Source organism: Rhinatrema bivittatum, chromosome 6, assembly GCF_901001135.1.
Source record: "Rhinatrema bivittatum chromosome 6, aRhiBiv1.1, whole genome shotgun sequence".
Lineage (NCBI taxonomy): Eukaryota > Metazoa > Chordata > Amphibia > Gymnophiona > Rhinatrematidae > Rhinatrema > Rhinatrema bivittatum.
Genome location: NC_042620.1, coordinates 93146126 through 93161109, shown reverse-complemented (window position 1 = coordinate 93161109; position 14984 = coordinate 93146126). Strand labels below are relative to the sequence as shown.

Below are 14984 nucleotides of genomic sequence, written 5' to 3'. Positions count from 1 at the left end.
TGGGTAAACATGTTTACTATCATAAAAACCTTTGATTATTGCCCCATTTCAGTATTATACAATTGCATTCATATATTTGCAAACCATGCCACAAAATGTACCACAGAAGACAGGGGACTGAAATTACTATAATAAACAGTAATAAAGAGAACTGCATCAATATAAGGTCCTAAACAGTGCTGTCTGTAAATAGAAGTGCTGATTTCTTTAGCTGTTCTGTGGGTCTATTTTATGGGAGGCTGATTTCTGTCTTGTCAGCTTCCCTATGCTCAGGGCCAGATGTATAGACATAGAAGGGGAGAAATCCCTTTTTTATGCTAAACCCACATGCAGTTTGGATGTGCGGATGGCTATAGAGATTATGCTTTTCTTTAATGGTCAAGACAGCAATGCAGGGTTGAACATGTTAAGATTTATAATCTCCATTTCTTACAGGTGGTTGTCATTTAACCTGTTGATATCAAAATATTTTTGCAACATTGGACAGTTTAATATGTATCTGACACTGTAGTTTATTTAGATGGTTAATAAGTCTCTATCATCTTTTGCTTTGAATGGCATAGAGTGGTACTGAAAATCTACTGTTTTCCGATGATTATGCCCATCTGAAAGGTCCTTGTTCTGTTTTTCTGGTAGCTCATCTATATTATAAACAGAAGGGGTACTGTACACTGGGTTGATTTGTGTGGAATAAAAACATATTCACTTGGATATGATCTTCTACCTAGAGCTTCGCATCCTAGAAAACAATACCGACTTGGAAACCAAACTGAAGAAAATCCAAATGCCTCGACAAGAAATTAAGAACATTGAATTGAATGGAACTTGTAAGCCTTGTAATATAGTATTTTTGTGATATGCTTCTTCCAATTGCATGTAGTGGTCAATTTTCAAAGGGATCTAACTGGGGAATTATGGAGTTAACCAGCTAAATCCCTCAGGGTGAGACTTGCACCCCACATAGTAACTAAATGCATTTTTAGAATATGTGTAGTTTTAGCCAGATTAAAAAGAGGTATTCTATGCGGAGTATTTAGGTCAAGGAAGTTAAACCACACACACAAAGTAACATCTTCAAATGTACGCATATAGTTTTACCCCTTTTCTTCTGCCAACACAAATGGCAGGTGCAAAAGTTCATGGGCACTTTTGTACCTATGTAAGTATTAACCAAAATTTCAAGGAGAAATAATCCAGTAGTTTCTCTTGGAAAATTCACTAACACTTACGTGAAATAAAAGAACCCATGTACTTTTCACCAGCCAGACTACTGAAAACTGTCCCCATTATGAGTACTGGGCATTCCTATAAGCAGTAAGTATGGATAACAGAAACCTCACATAACAACCCTCTGGCCATCAGCATTTCAGGTTATTCAAAGTTTTATGATTGCTGAGTTAGTCCACTTGAATATGTAGAACTAAGGATCAACAAACCAATAACAAATATTTATGTCCAAAACTTGTTTGCTTGCCCTTATTTTAGTTTATTTAAAAACCTTGATCGGAAATAAACCATCCACTCATCATATAAATTGTTAAGTACAAGAAACTCTATGCATGCACTCTAAGTAACATGTGCAACCGGGATCATCCTGAACCGCCCCCCCCCCCCCCAAAGAACACACCCATTACCATAAATTGTATCAAGGAAAACCCGGCAATTTGTCTTAGATAAACAGGACCATATCTTTATTGAATTTTAAAACAGCAATATAAAATACTTCTAAACCTATACATGAGCCATTTAACCAAAAGGGGGCCAACTGGACCTCTCACAATAACCACACAAGACATCCTTCCTCAGCTCCGGCCCCCTGACTTGTTATGTGAGCAAGGGAGCCTCCCCACCAGACTTGGCTGTGCCCTCTGAATTTCATATCACTTGTTACCCCTGAAAGTTTCATCAATGTGAGCGGTCCTTTCCAAGGCGAACATTAGCAACCCGTTATCAGGATGCCATAGCAAGCCTGTTAACACCAAGAACTCTTACCCTAGTCTCGGGTATGCCACCACAGGGGTGAGGTCGTGTTACACTTGCCTCATGCCCTCCCACAACAAAGCTGCAGCCTCAAGCACAGTTTCACAAAAAATACAACTTCCAAAGCTTCCTACAATGCATTGTTGAAGATATCTAGGCCTATATCCAAGAAATGAATCTTGTCATGCCTTTACAACCCCTTGTCCCCATCCACTCAGTCTTTCCACCCATAAATCTATCTGCTGGTTACCCTTCTTGCACCCTCTGTTCCATAGTTTTGAGTTGCTCCATTTAAGGTGCAGTATGATCCCTGATCAGAAAATGAGCATGCGGCTGAATAAGGCCAATATCTCTACCATGTCAATCTTTATCACTTGAATCAGTTGCCTGCATGATAGGTTATCCAAATCATTGCCTCTTAAACAAATGATAAGTGTATTGGGCTTAGCCCACACTGCAGCTTTGTGTTGCAGCATGGGCCAAACAGCTCCCAACGTATGATTCACCTTCCCATCCAGGAGATATGAACCCCTCAGGAAGCATGGTCCCAGATGCTGCCCATAAAGCCACTCTTGTGCTCTTCTGCCTGTCCAGTGAACAAAGGAATGCCTGACAATGCAGACCATCCTTCGCCCATGGGTCACCTGAAAGGAAATCAAGGTTAGGGTTAAAAGCACTACTCGGTCAGTTTGGGTCTAACATACAAGTTCACGACAGAAGACTTCTACCATCCAATCATCTGTATGGTAACAATATTCAATTCCATCATCACTACTCTGGTGGCTGCTCCTATCCTGAGCAAGTGGGTACCAAACTTGGCCACGTCATGGCCTAAACTGCCCAAACATGCTTTGATCACCACAGAGAATTGGTATCTGGTAAAAGGGAAAGGTCCGCGTGGATTAGCAGATGAATGCCATCTGTGGGCCTCATGGATAAATAAATCCTCAGATTCTTCAGCGAACAAGTTACTAGTGAATCAATGGCTTGCAGGGAGAGCATTCTGCCCCTCCTAAGCTGAGCCATTTTTGACCTGTGAATGACAATGGATAATGCCTCACCCTGAATTCTTATGTTACACATAAGCAAACCATTGTACCCCAAGTCATGCTTGGATGCAGCTCACTTATTCGCGACGCTCCAAAGAAGGCCAACACAAAAACTAAATGAAAAAAGTTCGTTTCAAATTACAGATGGTAAGACTTGCCACAACTAAATTAACAACTCATGAGTAATGGATATCCTCAGGTCCTTAATTTCCCCTACCTTTCTTGCCTGACTGGCCAACATTTGTTTATTACTAGAAAAGATCTAGTTGAGTCACCCCACATTTGTACTTTCGTGAAAAATGCCAACCTGGCCAGAATGCCCCATCATGGCGCCCATTGACATACCCCCGCCTCTGGCCCCTCAAGAAACTTCCAACTTGTTCAAAACCCTTGCAGTCTGACACCCAAGTAGTGGGAACTACTGAACCTTCCAGGAGTTCCCATGTGCTCAAGTTATAATTCTCTAAAGGTGATCCAGAACTGGGGTTCCTTCCTTGCCTACTCCCGGCACTTGCTGTCAAAAAGAATCTCATTTAACTCTGGAGAAAGTATTCGTAATACAATTAGCAATGCCTGGGATGTGGTGGGCTCATATTGTTATATTTCTAGCTAAACAAGTCATCACTACCTCTCTAAGCAGTTCTGCTAATCAGGGATATTTTGTGGATTGCCTATTGATGATCTTGACAACTGACTTATTATTGCAACAGAAAATTATTTTTTTTTTATTGTGAAGAGTTTTTCCAAACCACCAGCATGACTAGAACAGAAAATACCTCAAGAAATGAGACGTCCTTAGTTAAACCTGCCTCTGTCCATGTCAAATGTCAAGGTGCAGTGCACGAGGAAATCCTAGCAGCACTCTCAAAAACCCCAGCCTCCTGATGCATCTGATTGAATATCTAGGTCCCTGCTAGATACCGGGAGTTCCTGCTAAGCAGAGACACCATTGAAGTCCCTTAGAAAGGAAATCCATAGTGCCAAGTCCTCCTTGCTGGCCTTAAAACTCCTGATGAAATGATGCAGTCACACGATGCTTGCAGATATTGTGATCAATCTTCTCAAGAACACTCTCCCCATTAGTATGACCCTGCATGCGTAACTTAAACTACTGATGAGTGACTGCAAGTGGATAATGTTAGTTTCCTAGCTAGCAATGCCTGGTCCTGCAAGGCCCACAGTCTCTGCAACTTGTCATTTGGAAGCCTCAACATCATCTCCTTGGAGTCCAGCTCAATGCTAAGAAAACAAATCACTGTTGATAGGCCCTCGGTTTTTTCATGGGCAAGCGAGCTGCCAAACTCCTTGGTTACAGCTTGAAATTCCAGGAGCAAGCAGGTGTGCATCTCAAACCTTCTAGGGCCCACGAAGAAAAAGTAATCCAAATAATGAATGATGTTAGCTATGCCAGTGTGCTGCACCATTACCCAATGGACAAATTTGCCTGGTTCCTTCTTGGGTCTCACAGTCAGTAGAGGCAACATTATCTCCTCAAAAGGTTGGTTGATGAATGGACCAGCTATTCACCCAAATGTGATCTCTACTTCAATCTTCTGCTAAACCATTAAAGGGAATAATGAAACCTTCCTTGAAACCCAACGCAATCTTTTGGGCTTCCTTGTGCTGAGGGTAAGCATCAAGCAAACTTAACCTCTCAGCCAAAGCAATCAGGGATGGTGCCTTCCAGAAAGCTATGTCTTTACTTTTGCTTAGCAACTTTCACTGCAGGAGTCTTTTTGCCACATGAGTTCACTGAGTGAGGAGAGAAGCAGAAGGAGAAAATATGTCTAAAGTTGCAATCTTGACAGGTACAAGTAGACTTATTGAATCGCTAGCAGGTGTTATCTGCTCCTGATGCTGGTGCTGCCTACACAGGTTAGTGCATTTAGAGGACAGTTTTTAAAAGGATTTGCTCTGGAAACGAAGCTGTTGCTTGAGTAATTTCCCTGTGCTGAATATTGCCCTCTCCTCAGTAGCCAAAAGTATGTGCACTACACATAGGGATTTAATTTTTTCTCACAGGACAAGCAGGATGGTTGTCCTCACAAATGGGTGACATCGAGGATGGAGCCCAACCTCGGAAAACTTCTGTCAAAGTTTCTGGAACTTTGACTGGCCCCTACTGGGCATGCCCAGCACGGCACCAACCCTGCAGCCAGCAGGGGTCCCCCTTCAGTCTTCTTTTTTCCGCGCAGCAATAGCCACGCGGTTAAGGAGCTCTTACCACATTCCTGACAGGAATTTCTTCTTGAACTTCTTTGAAGTAAAATTCGCCCCACAGGGGTCCCCCTCTATCTAAATTTAGCCTGCGGTATTTCGGTAAGTTTTTTTTTTGCCGTTATTCGCCGATTACTGTCTAGTTCGGCCCTCGCGGCCTGCTGGCCGTCGACAGTCCCGCGGCTACATTTTTGGTCAATGGCCATGGCGTTGGGGTTCCGTCGGTGCCCAGATTGTACGCGCACCATGTCTATCACAGACCCTCACAGAGTCTGTGTATTATGTTTAGGGAGTGAGCATGATGTCCTGACTTGCACCAAATGTGCTCTTATGACATCAAAAGGTCACAAAGCCAGAATGGAGAAGATGGGACTCCAGTTCCATGCTCACACTCCGACGCCGTCCATAGCATCGACGTCCTCGGAACCGGCACCGTCGATGTCCTTCCATTGTCGGCAACCTACCGGTGACCATCTGCCATCGACGTCTCCACGACATCAACTCCCGTCCCTTCCCCCGAGGATCGTGGGGATCGGAGGGAAAAGCATCGTCATCGACATCGCAAGTCTCGGACCGTTGAGGAATCGAAGTCATCGACCTCGGTACCGTCAGAGCCTCCACCGAAAAAGTCTCGATCAGAGGCAGCACCATCCACATCTGTTTCTGAGATACCGAGGCAACCCTCACCCCATCGGGGTTTGGGAGCCGCGATTCCACCGGTGACGGTGGTCCCTCCGGCTCAGCCTCAGCCTCCCTCTTCCGTGGAGCCGGGTATTGGTCTCTGGGAAGAACTGGACCGGCTGGTCCAGGAGGCCATCGACAAAGTGATGCAACAGCTCCAGACTCCTTCGGCACCGACTCCGCCACCGAGAGTGGAACCAGTCACCGACCCGATTCCAGCAGCGCTGGCACCGCTGCTCGCCCGCATGGAAGCGCTCATGACCGCCCTTCCACCGGTGATACCTGGGTCACCGACAGCACCGGTGCGCTCCCCGATGCCAATTTCATCTGCTGGAGAAACACCATATCAAATTCCTCCTTTGGGAGTGGTTCCATCGATGCCGTGTCGTCCCTCGCCACCGATACATTCCTCCGGGGCGATACGCACATCGGCTCCATCGATGCCTTCGATGCCGGCACTGATGCCTCCGAAGGTATTTTCGATGCCCCCTGTGATTCCTTCGGGTTTCTCGGAGCCTCAACCGGGGCCTTCAGGTATCCAACCCCCTCGTGGTCCTACAGGTCAGCAACCTGACCCTTATGACACCTGGGGTGATGATACTTCCACAGATACCGATGATTTACCTTCACCACACTCTCCTGCTGAAACCAGAAAGCGTTCTCCCCCCGAGGACCTCTCTTTCACCAATTTTGTGAAGGAAATGTCGGAATTGGTCCCTTTTCAGCTTCAGTCAGAGCAAGATGACAGACACCAAATGATGGAGTTACTTCAATTTTTGGATGCCCCAAAAGTCATCACTTCCATTCCAATTCATCAGGTTTTTCTGGACCTTCTAAAAAAGAATTGGGAAACTCCTGGATCTGTTGCTCCAGTAAACAAAAAAGCTGACTCTACTTACCTGGTACAGTCAGCACCTGGCTTTCAAAAACCTCAGCTAGACCACCACTCTGTGGTGGTAGTCAACTCAAAAGAAAGCTAAAAGAATGAAGCCATACTCATCCATACCTCCTACTAAGGAGAACAAGTTCCTAGATAGTATAGGCAGAAAAGTACACCAAGGGGCCATGCTCATTTCCAGGATAGCTTCTTATCAGCTGTATATGACCCAATACACAGGGTCATTTTTAAGCAGATACAAGAATTTTCAGATACCTTACCAGAACAATTCCAACAACACCTTCAAACCCTCGTACTTAAAGGATTTGAAGCTGGAAAGCATGAGATAAGAACATCTTACGACATCTTCGATGCTTCCACTAGACTATCTGCTACAGCCATCTCAGCAAGACGCTGGGCTTGGCTTAAGTCTTCTGACCTTCGCCCGGAGGTTCAGGACAGGCTCTCCGACCTGCCCTGTTTAGCGGATAATTTGTTTGGTGAGCAAATTCACCAAATAGTTGCTGAATTAAAGGATCATCACGAGACCCTTAAACAGCTCTCATCGATTCCTTCTGACTTCCCTTCTAAACAACCATTTAAGAAGGAACCTAAAAAGTCATTCTTCCGTCCACGGAAGTATTATCCCCCACACACCAAGTCTAGGTCAACGAGGCCGTATCAAAAGCCTCAGCCTCACCAACCTCGAAAGCAAAAGCCCACAACAGCTCCGCAACCAGGCCCTGCGTCGGGGTTTTGACTTTCACTTAGAGAGCAGATGCCTAATCCCTCTACTAAACATACCAGTAGGAGGTCGACTAAGCCACTTTACAGAAAAATGGCATTGCATCACCACAGATCAATAAGTGCTAGCGATAATTGCACAAGGTTACCATCTAAACTTCCTAACTCTTCCTTCGGACTCTCCACCTTTGCAAGTGTGGAGACTTACCGACCACTCTGTTCTTCTAGAGCAGGAAGTTTCCCTTCTCCTCCAGTCCAACCCTATAGAACCCATTCCTCTCTCACAACAAGGACTAGGATTCTATTCCAGATACTTTCTGATCCCAAAAAAGTCAGGAGGACTTTGACCAATCCTGGACCTACGGGCCCTCAACAAGTACCTTCACAGAGAAAAGTTCAAGATGGTAACCCTGGGCTCACTTCTCCCTCTTCTGCAAAGAGAGGACTGGCTCTGCTCTCTAGACCTCAAAGATGCTTATACCCACATTGTGATAACTCAGTCTCATCGCAAATACCTCCGATTTCTAGTAGGCCAAAACCACTATCAATACCGAGTGCTCCCATTTGGCCTAGCATCCGCACCGTGAGTTTTCACCAAATGTCTCGTAGTGGTTGCAGCGTTCCTCAGGAAGGAAGGCATCCATGTCTACCCCTACTTGGACGATTGGTTGATCAGGGCCACAACCCAGCAAATCGCTCGGTCTTCCCTGACCCTGACAATTCGAACTCTAATTTCTCTAGGATTTCTTGTCAACTACGAGAAATCCTACTTACTCCCATCTCAAACCTTATCCTTCATTGGAGCAGACTTGGACACCTTACAGGCAAAAGCCTTCCTTCCTCATCAACGTGTTCAAACCCTTGTGTCCCTAGCTTGCCAGTTGCAGTTTCAACCCACAGCAACAACTCGCCAATTCCTCATTCTGCTGGGACACATGGCCTCCTCAGTTTATGTGACTCCAATGGCCCGTCTGGCCATGAGAGTCATGCAATGGACTCTGAATTCACAATGGATCCAAGCCACTCAGCCTCTGTCAACCATTGTCCGCATCACCGATGCACTTCGTCTGTCTCTTGCCTGGTGGACAAATCAATCCAACCTCCTCCAAGGCTTGCCCTTTCATCCACCAGATCCTCAAATAATTCTCACCACCGACGCTTCCAATGTCGGCTGGGGAGCCCATGTAAACAGTTTACAAACCCAAGGATTCTGGTCTCTAGAGGAAGCCAAACACCAGATAAATTTCCTGGAGCTTCGAGCAATCTGATGCGCTCTCCGGGCTTTTCAAGATTGCCTATCAAAATCACATAATCTTGATTCAGATGGACAACCAGGTGGCCATGTGGTACATCAACAAGCAGGGAGGCACAGGCTCCTTCCTTCTCTGTCAGGAAACTGCGCAGATTTGGGCAGAAGCCCTCTCCCGTTCCATGTACCTCAGGGCCACCTACTTGCCGGGCGTAGAAAATGTCTTGGCAGACCGGCTGAGCCGTGTCTTCCAACCACGCGAGTGGTCACTCAATCCCTTGGTAGCGACCTCTCTTTTCCAGAAATGGGGTTCCATCTGAATCAAGATTATGTGATTTTGATAGGCAATCTTGAAAAGCCCGGAGAGCGTATCGGATTGCTCGAAGCTCCAGGAAATTTATCTGGTGTTTGGCTTCCTCTAGAGACCAGAATCCTTGGGTTTGTAAACTGTTTACATGGGCTCCCCAGCCGACATTGGAAGTGTCGGTGGTGAGAATTATTTGAGGATCTGGTGGATGAAAGGGAAGCCTTGGAGGAGGTTGGATTGATTTGTCCACCAGGCAAGAGACAGACGAAGTGCATCGGTGATGCGGACAATGGTTGACAGAGGCTGAGTGGCTTGGATCCATTGTGATTTCAGACCTCTTTGCGTCCCCTCAGAACCACAAAGTGGCCAATTACTGCTCCCTCATTCGGACTCAGCACTCTCGGCCCAGGGATGCATTCTCCCTCCCGTGGACAACCGGTCTGCTTTATGCATTCCCTCCACTTCCTCTTCTGTCGAAGACTCTTGTGAAGCTACATCAGGACAAGGGAACCATGATCCTGATAGCGCCGCACTGGCCACGCCAAGTGTGGTTTCCCATACTCCAGGATCTCTCCATCCGCAGGCACATTCCCTTGGGAAAGGACCCGCATCTGATCACTCAAAACGACGGATGCCTCCTCCATCCCAATCTCCAAGCCTTGTCCCTGACGGCATGGATGTTGAAAGGTTAGTCCTTCAACCACTTAACCTATCGGATTCAGTTTCTCGTGTCCTCATCGCTTCACGAAAGCCTTCCACAAGAAAATCTTACTCCTATAAATGGAAAAGGTACACATCATGGTGCACTTCTCAGTCCCTTGATCCCCTTTCCTGTCCAATTCCTAAATTTTTGGACTATCTTTGGCATTTGTCAGAATCAGGTCTAAAGACCTCTTCCATTAGAATGCATGTCAGTGCGGTAGCCGCCTTCCATAAAGGTATCGGGGGTGTCCCTATTTCAGTACAATCCCTTGTAACACGCTTTCTTAAAGGCTTGCTCCATTTGAAGCCACCTTTACGTCCTCCGGCCCCATCTTGGGACCTTAATCTGGTTCTTGGTCGCCTTATGAAACCACCTTTCAAACCTCTTCACTCCTGTGACCTTAAATATCTCACATGGAAAGTGATTTTCCTTTTGGCTATCACTTCAGCTCGCAGGGTTAGTGAGTTACAGGCCCTAGTTACCTATCCGCCTTACACTAAACTCCTGCAGGACCGGGTGGTACTCCGCACTCACCCTAAATTCTTACCTAAGGTAGTTTCGGAGTTTCATATTAATCAATCCATCATACCTATTTTCTTTCTCAGGCCCCACTCCAACTCCTGGGAACAGACTCTGCATACCCTCGACTGTAAACGAGCTCTAGCTTTCTATCTAGACCACACAGTTGCCCACAGGAAGAGCACTCAATTATTCGTCTCTTTCCATCCTAACAAGTTAGGGCAACTTGTGGGTAAGCAGGCTCTTTCCTCCTGGTTGGCGGACGGCATCTCTTTCTGTTATCAGCACGCAGGCATTCCCTTTCAAGACCGTGTTAAGGCACACTCTGTGAGGGCCGTGGCGTCTTCAGTAGCACACCTTCGATCGGTGCCGCTTCCTGACATCTGCAGGGCTGCTACCTTGAGTTCTCTCCATACATTTTCAGCCCACTACTGTTTGGACAAAGCTGGAAGACAGGATTCCATCTTCCGCCAATCTGTCTTGCGTAACCTTTTTCCAACATGACGTACCAACACCCTTCCGCCTACCCGGTGGGGTGCGGATGTCCTCTACCAAATTCCACCCCAGTTGTTGTGCCTGTTGCACGCCGTTGGGTACTTTTGGTGCACGTTCGGACATCCTCAGCTTGGTACTCATCCATTTGTGAGGACAACCATCCTGCTTGTCCTGTGAAGAAAGCAAATGTTGCTTACCTGATGTAACAGGTGTTCTCACAGGACAGCAGGATGTTAGTCCTCACGAAACCCGCCCGCCGCCCCGCGGTGTTGGGTTCGTTTTCTTATTTTATTTTTCGGCCCTGCCTGTAGCTTTGAAACAAGACTGAAGGGGGACCCCTGCTGGCTGCAGGGTTGGTGCCGTGCTGGGCATGCCCAGTAGGGGCCAGTCAAAGTTCCAGAAACTTTGACAGAAGTTTTCCGTGGTTGGGCTCCATCCTCGATGTCACTCATTTGTGAGGACTAACATCCTGCTGTCCTGTGAGAACACCTGTTACATCAGGTAAGCAACATTTGCTATATCCTTGTGAATACTTTATTGCATATATTTTGTGAGTGCTATAAAGCAGATGCATAGCTGTGAGTGCTTTTTTATCCATAGTCCCTGTCGGCCCTGAATTTTCAAAGGGAAACTGCAGGGTGATTTTCTGTTTGAAAATTAGCTTGCAGGTCTGCAAATAGAGTAGCTCAGGAGCTACTGTTCTCCTGAGACTGAGGACCACAGCTGAAAGGGGGAGGAGCAAGAAGTCCACGTATACAATATCCGTGTGCACTAACACACGTTGAGCTCTAGGGATGACATTTCAGTGTCTAAGGGCATCAGAACTGCAATACCCAATCTGAAAAAAAAAGTCAATCTGGTCCAGCATCCATTCTCTAACAGTGTTGAACATATATAAAAACAAGACTGTGCAGAACAATCCAACCCTTATCATATCCTTTTGCTTTCCAGTAGTCGGTTTAGTGGTGGCCTGAACCTGGGGTTGCATCCTTGATCATTGTGCTTGAAATACTCTGATCTGGCTTCCATAAAATGGTCTAATCCCATTTGGAAGCTGGTTGTCCCCAATTCACAGCCTGGTGGTATAGCCCCCAGAGCCAGCTGCGCTGTGTATGCACCGATAGCTTCTTTATGGGTTAATTTATGCTCTTTAGCAAACTTTGAACTAAGGACAAGAAACTGATTTCATATCATCAATATTTACATTTCTTATTTGCTTATTTTTAGCCTTCTGGTACAAGATGACCCTTCCCATGAATTTTGATAAATCAAAGAAGTATCCTCTACTTATCTATGTGTATGTAATATTTCCTTTAAATCTTTAATAACCATCTAACAGTGGATAGCATGTCTTTCAATTTCTCATAATACTGTCATGAAAGCAAGTGATAACATTTCAGTTATGGACTTCAGTTTTTATTTTACTTAATTACATTGTTAATGTGCGGTTAAAATAGTTTCTGCAATCACAAAATTGAAAAGGCCACAAGGCTGTGGCTCAGTGGTAATGCCAGGCGGAGGACGATGGATTTGGCTTCCAAGTCAGGTCAGCATTTACAGCCTTTGGGAGAAAAGCGTCCCGGTCATTGTGCAATACCTAGTGGCCAGACTTAGGACCCATGTTTGCAAGGTTCCAGAAGGGGTTGAGGTTTGTGGGCCCCCAACTGAGTACTGCTGCTAAAATGGTTGGAATGAGTTGTGAGGGGGAATAAACATAGTGAAAAAAACACTTGAGTAGTTGTGAATGAAGTTTCATGGTGACCTAACCCAATAGAGGCAGGTCCTGGGTGAGCTGGATGGCCAAAGGAGCAGAAAAACACTGCCAGGCAAAAAAAGAAATAACTACAATTTTAAAAGGCAAAAAGATTTAAGGGGCAAACATCAATTATAGCTGAATGTTCTTAGAAGCTTTAGCAAATAAATATTTCTGTCAGTATTACTCATATTTGGTAAAGAAGAAAATTGATAAATATTGATTATATTTGAAAGTTTTCTCAGTTATACATTTTAGCTGTTAGCACATAATCAGAGGACACTTTCAGAGTTGCCCATACAGAATACCAGATAGACAATGCATCTTGTCTTCCATAGTATGTGCAATAGATATGCACCTGCATTCACTATTTCAGAAAATCAAAAACCCTAAAATGAATATGAGTGTGAAGTCCTCAGCCGCCTGGGGGTTCCTTTCTGTAAGAACACAGATGGAGCTTCCACCACCTATTCCTCTTTGCAGGACTCTGGGGTCCAAATTCTGGGAAATTCAAGAAAAATCCTCATAGATCACTTGATTAGTCCCCAAATAACACTTAGGCTGTTGAAGACATTATATTAACCTCCCATTGCAGCATCCACTAATTACGTCACACTGCTCAAGTTTTTGTCCAGCCCCGCCAGGCTCGCTGAGGCTGTATCAACTCTGCTTCATTGTAACTTTGCCCCAATACACTTTCCAGAGTTTCTTCACGGTGTTGCAGATCAAAAATGCCTCTCAGAGCTCTTTAACTATGCAAATAAACTTCCAGGAAGCCTTGTCTTCAGAAGGTTTTCTGGCCTGGCTCACTCTTCTCTGTGGTCATTCTAAGGGCAGAAAGCACACTTCTTTCCGGCCTCTTATAGTCCAACCTGTGTTCAGTTGGGAGGAACCCTGGCCTGACCATCTGTCCAAACTTCCACCCTCAGAGCTCCCTCTTAGGTCCCAATCCTAAAGCCTGCTAGGGGATATGGTTCCTTTCTCTTCCACCATTTTACTCTGCTCTGAGGGTTTCCTCTTGCCCCTTGGGCCCACCTAAAGCTTTTCCTGGCACTCTCTGGGCTTGTGCTGTGATGGGGCCATTACAATGATGCATTAAAAAATAGACCAGGGTTAGGCAACTCCGGTCCTGGAGTGCCACATACAGGCCTGGTTTTCAAGATATCCACAAGAAATATGCATGAGGTAAATTTCCATGCTATATCTCCATTATACGCAATAAAGATCTCACTTCGTAGCACAGTCCAGAGGTGTTAACAGGAGATCTAATAACATAGAAAAATTTTTTTTAATTTTTAATTTTTTTTAGTTTTTTGAATGACCATCATAGTTATAGCACAGGTACCAGCAGCACATGGAATACTGCTCAATGTACCCTTATGAAAACTGGGGGACTACTAGAAAACCCTTCTATGTGCTAATAGTTATAATTATCAGTCATTCAAAAACATGCACTTCACTAAGTGTGCTTGAGTACTGGAGATATAAAGTACAGTGGAACTATCCAGAGTTAACCTTTTCTTTAAAAACTGGGTTTTATATCTCATCTGTATAATTGTTTCCTGTAGGTATGCAGGACCTTCAAGCCAGGAGGTGCAACCCACATTTTCCATTGATTGGAAAACATATCTTGCAAGTTCAGAAGAAATTATAGTTGCTAGTCTAGATGGGAGGGGAACATCTTATCAGGGTGACAAGATCCTACATGCAGTAAACCGAAGATTGGGAACATATGAAGTTCAGGATCAAATCTCAGCAGTCAAGTGAGTATCCACTAAAATAATGAGATTTGTCCCAGTGAATACACTTTAATAAGCAGTTGTATATAATGAGGGGTAGTGTCTGAATTAAGAGGATAATTTTCAAAGTCATTTGTTTAGGTAAATAAAATAGTAATTTATCTGGGGAAATTGGCTAAAAGTATGTGCAAGGTGTGCACATACTTTCAGTTGAATTGAGGGGGATCAACCCCTAGACTGCCCTGTCCTTAATTAACCTTTCTCTGCCTGGCTGAAAGTACACGTGGGCTTTCACAATGTGCAGCCTTTTAGCTGTGGGAAGAAAAGGCATTCCCCTGGGTCGGGGATTAAAATAGTATGCATACTTCTGGAAATCTTTTACTCCCCTGATCTAAACACACCCAGGAAAATGCTTCTTTTTCCGCAGCTAAAAGTAATGTGCCCTTTGGAAGCTCTTGCATGCTTTTAGCCAGGCAGTGGGAGGTCCATATTCAAAAGCCATTTAGACTGATATTGTAATAGTTATCCATCTAAATGGCTTACCTGGCTATATTCAGCCTTTATCTGGCTAAATTCTAGCTGGCTATTAAGTTACTCGGCTAACTAATTAAGACACCTGGTTATATTCAGTAGTGTGGCTGCACTATTGAATATGCTTCCAAAGATAGACG

General features: G+C 45.0%; 1 protein-coding gene across 3 annotated transcripts in view; it reads left to right on the top strand.

The window, feature by feature from the left end:
- FAP (fibroblast activation protein alpha) overlaps positions 1–14984 on the top strand; it is a 257755-nt gene that overhangs the window by 171266 nt on the left and 71505 nt on the right. For all 3 annotated transcript variants that reach the window (XM_029605610.1, XM_029605611.1, XM_029605612.1), the window contains 3 exons: positions 729–827; positions 12049–12118; positions 14143–14337. In XM_029605610.1, the coding sequence (XP_029461470.1) occupies positions 729–827; positions 12049–12118; positions 14143–14337 (364 nt within the window). The remainder of the gene's footprint in view (positions 1–728; positions 828–12048; positions 12119–14142; positions 14338–14984) is intronic.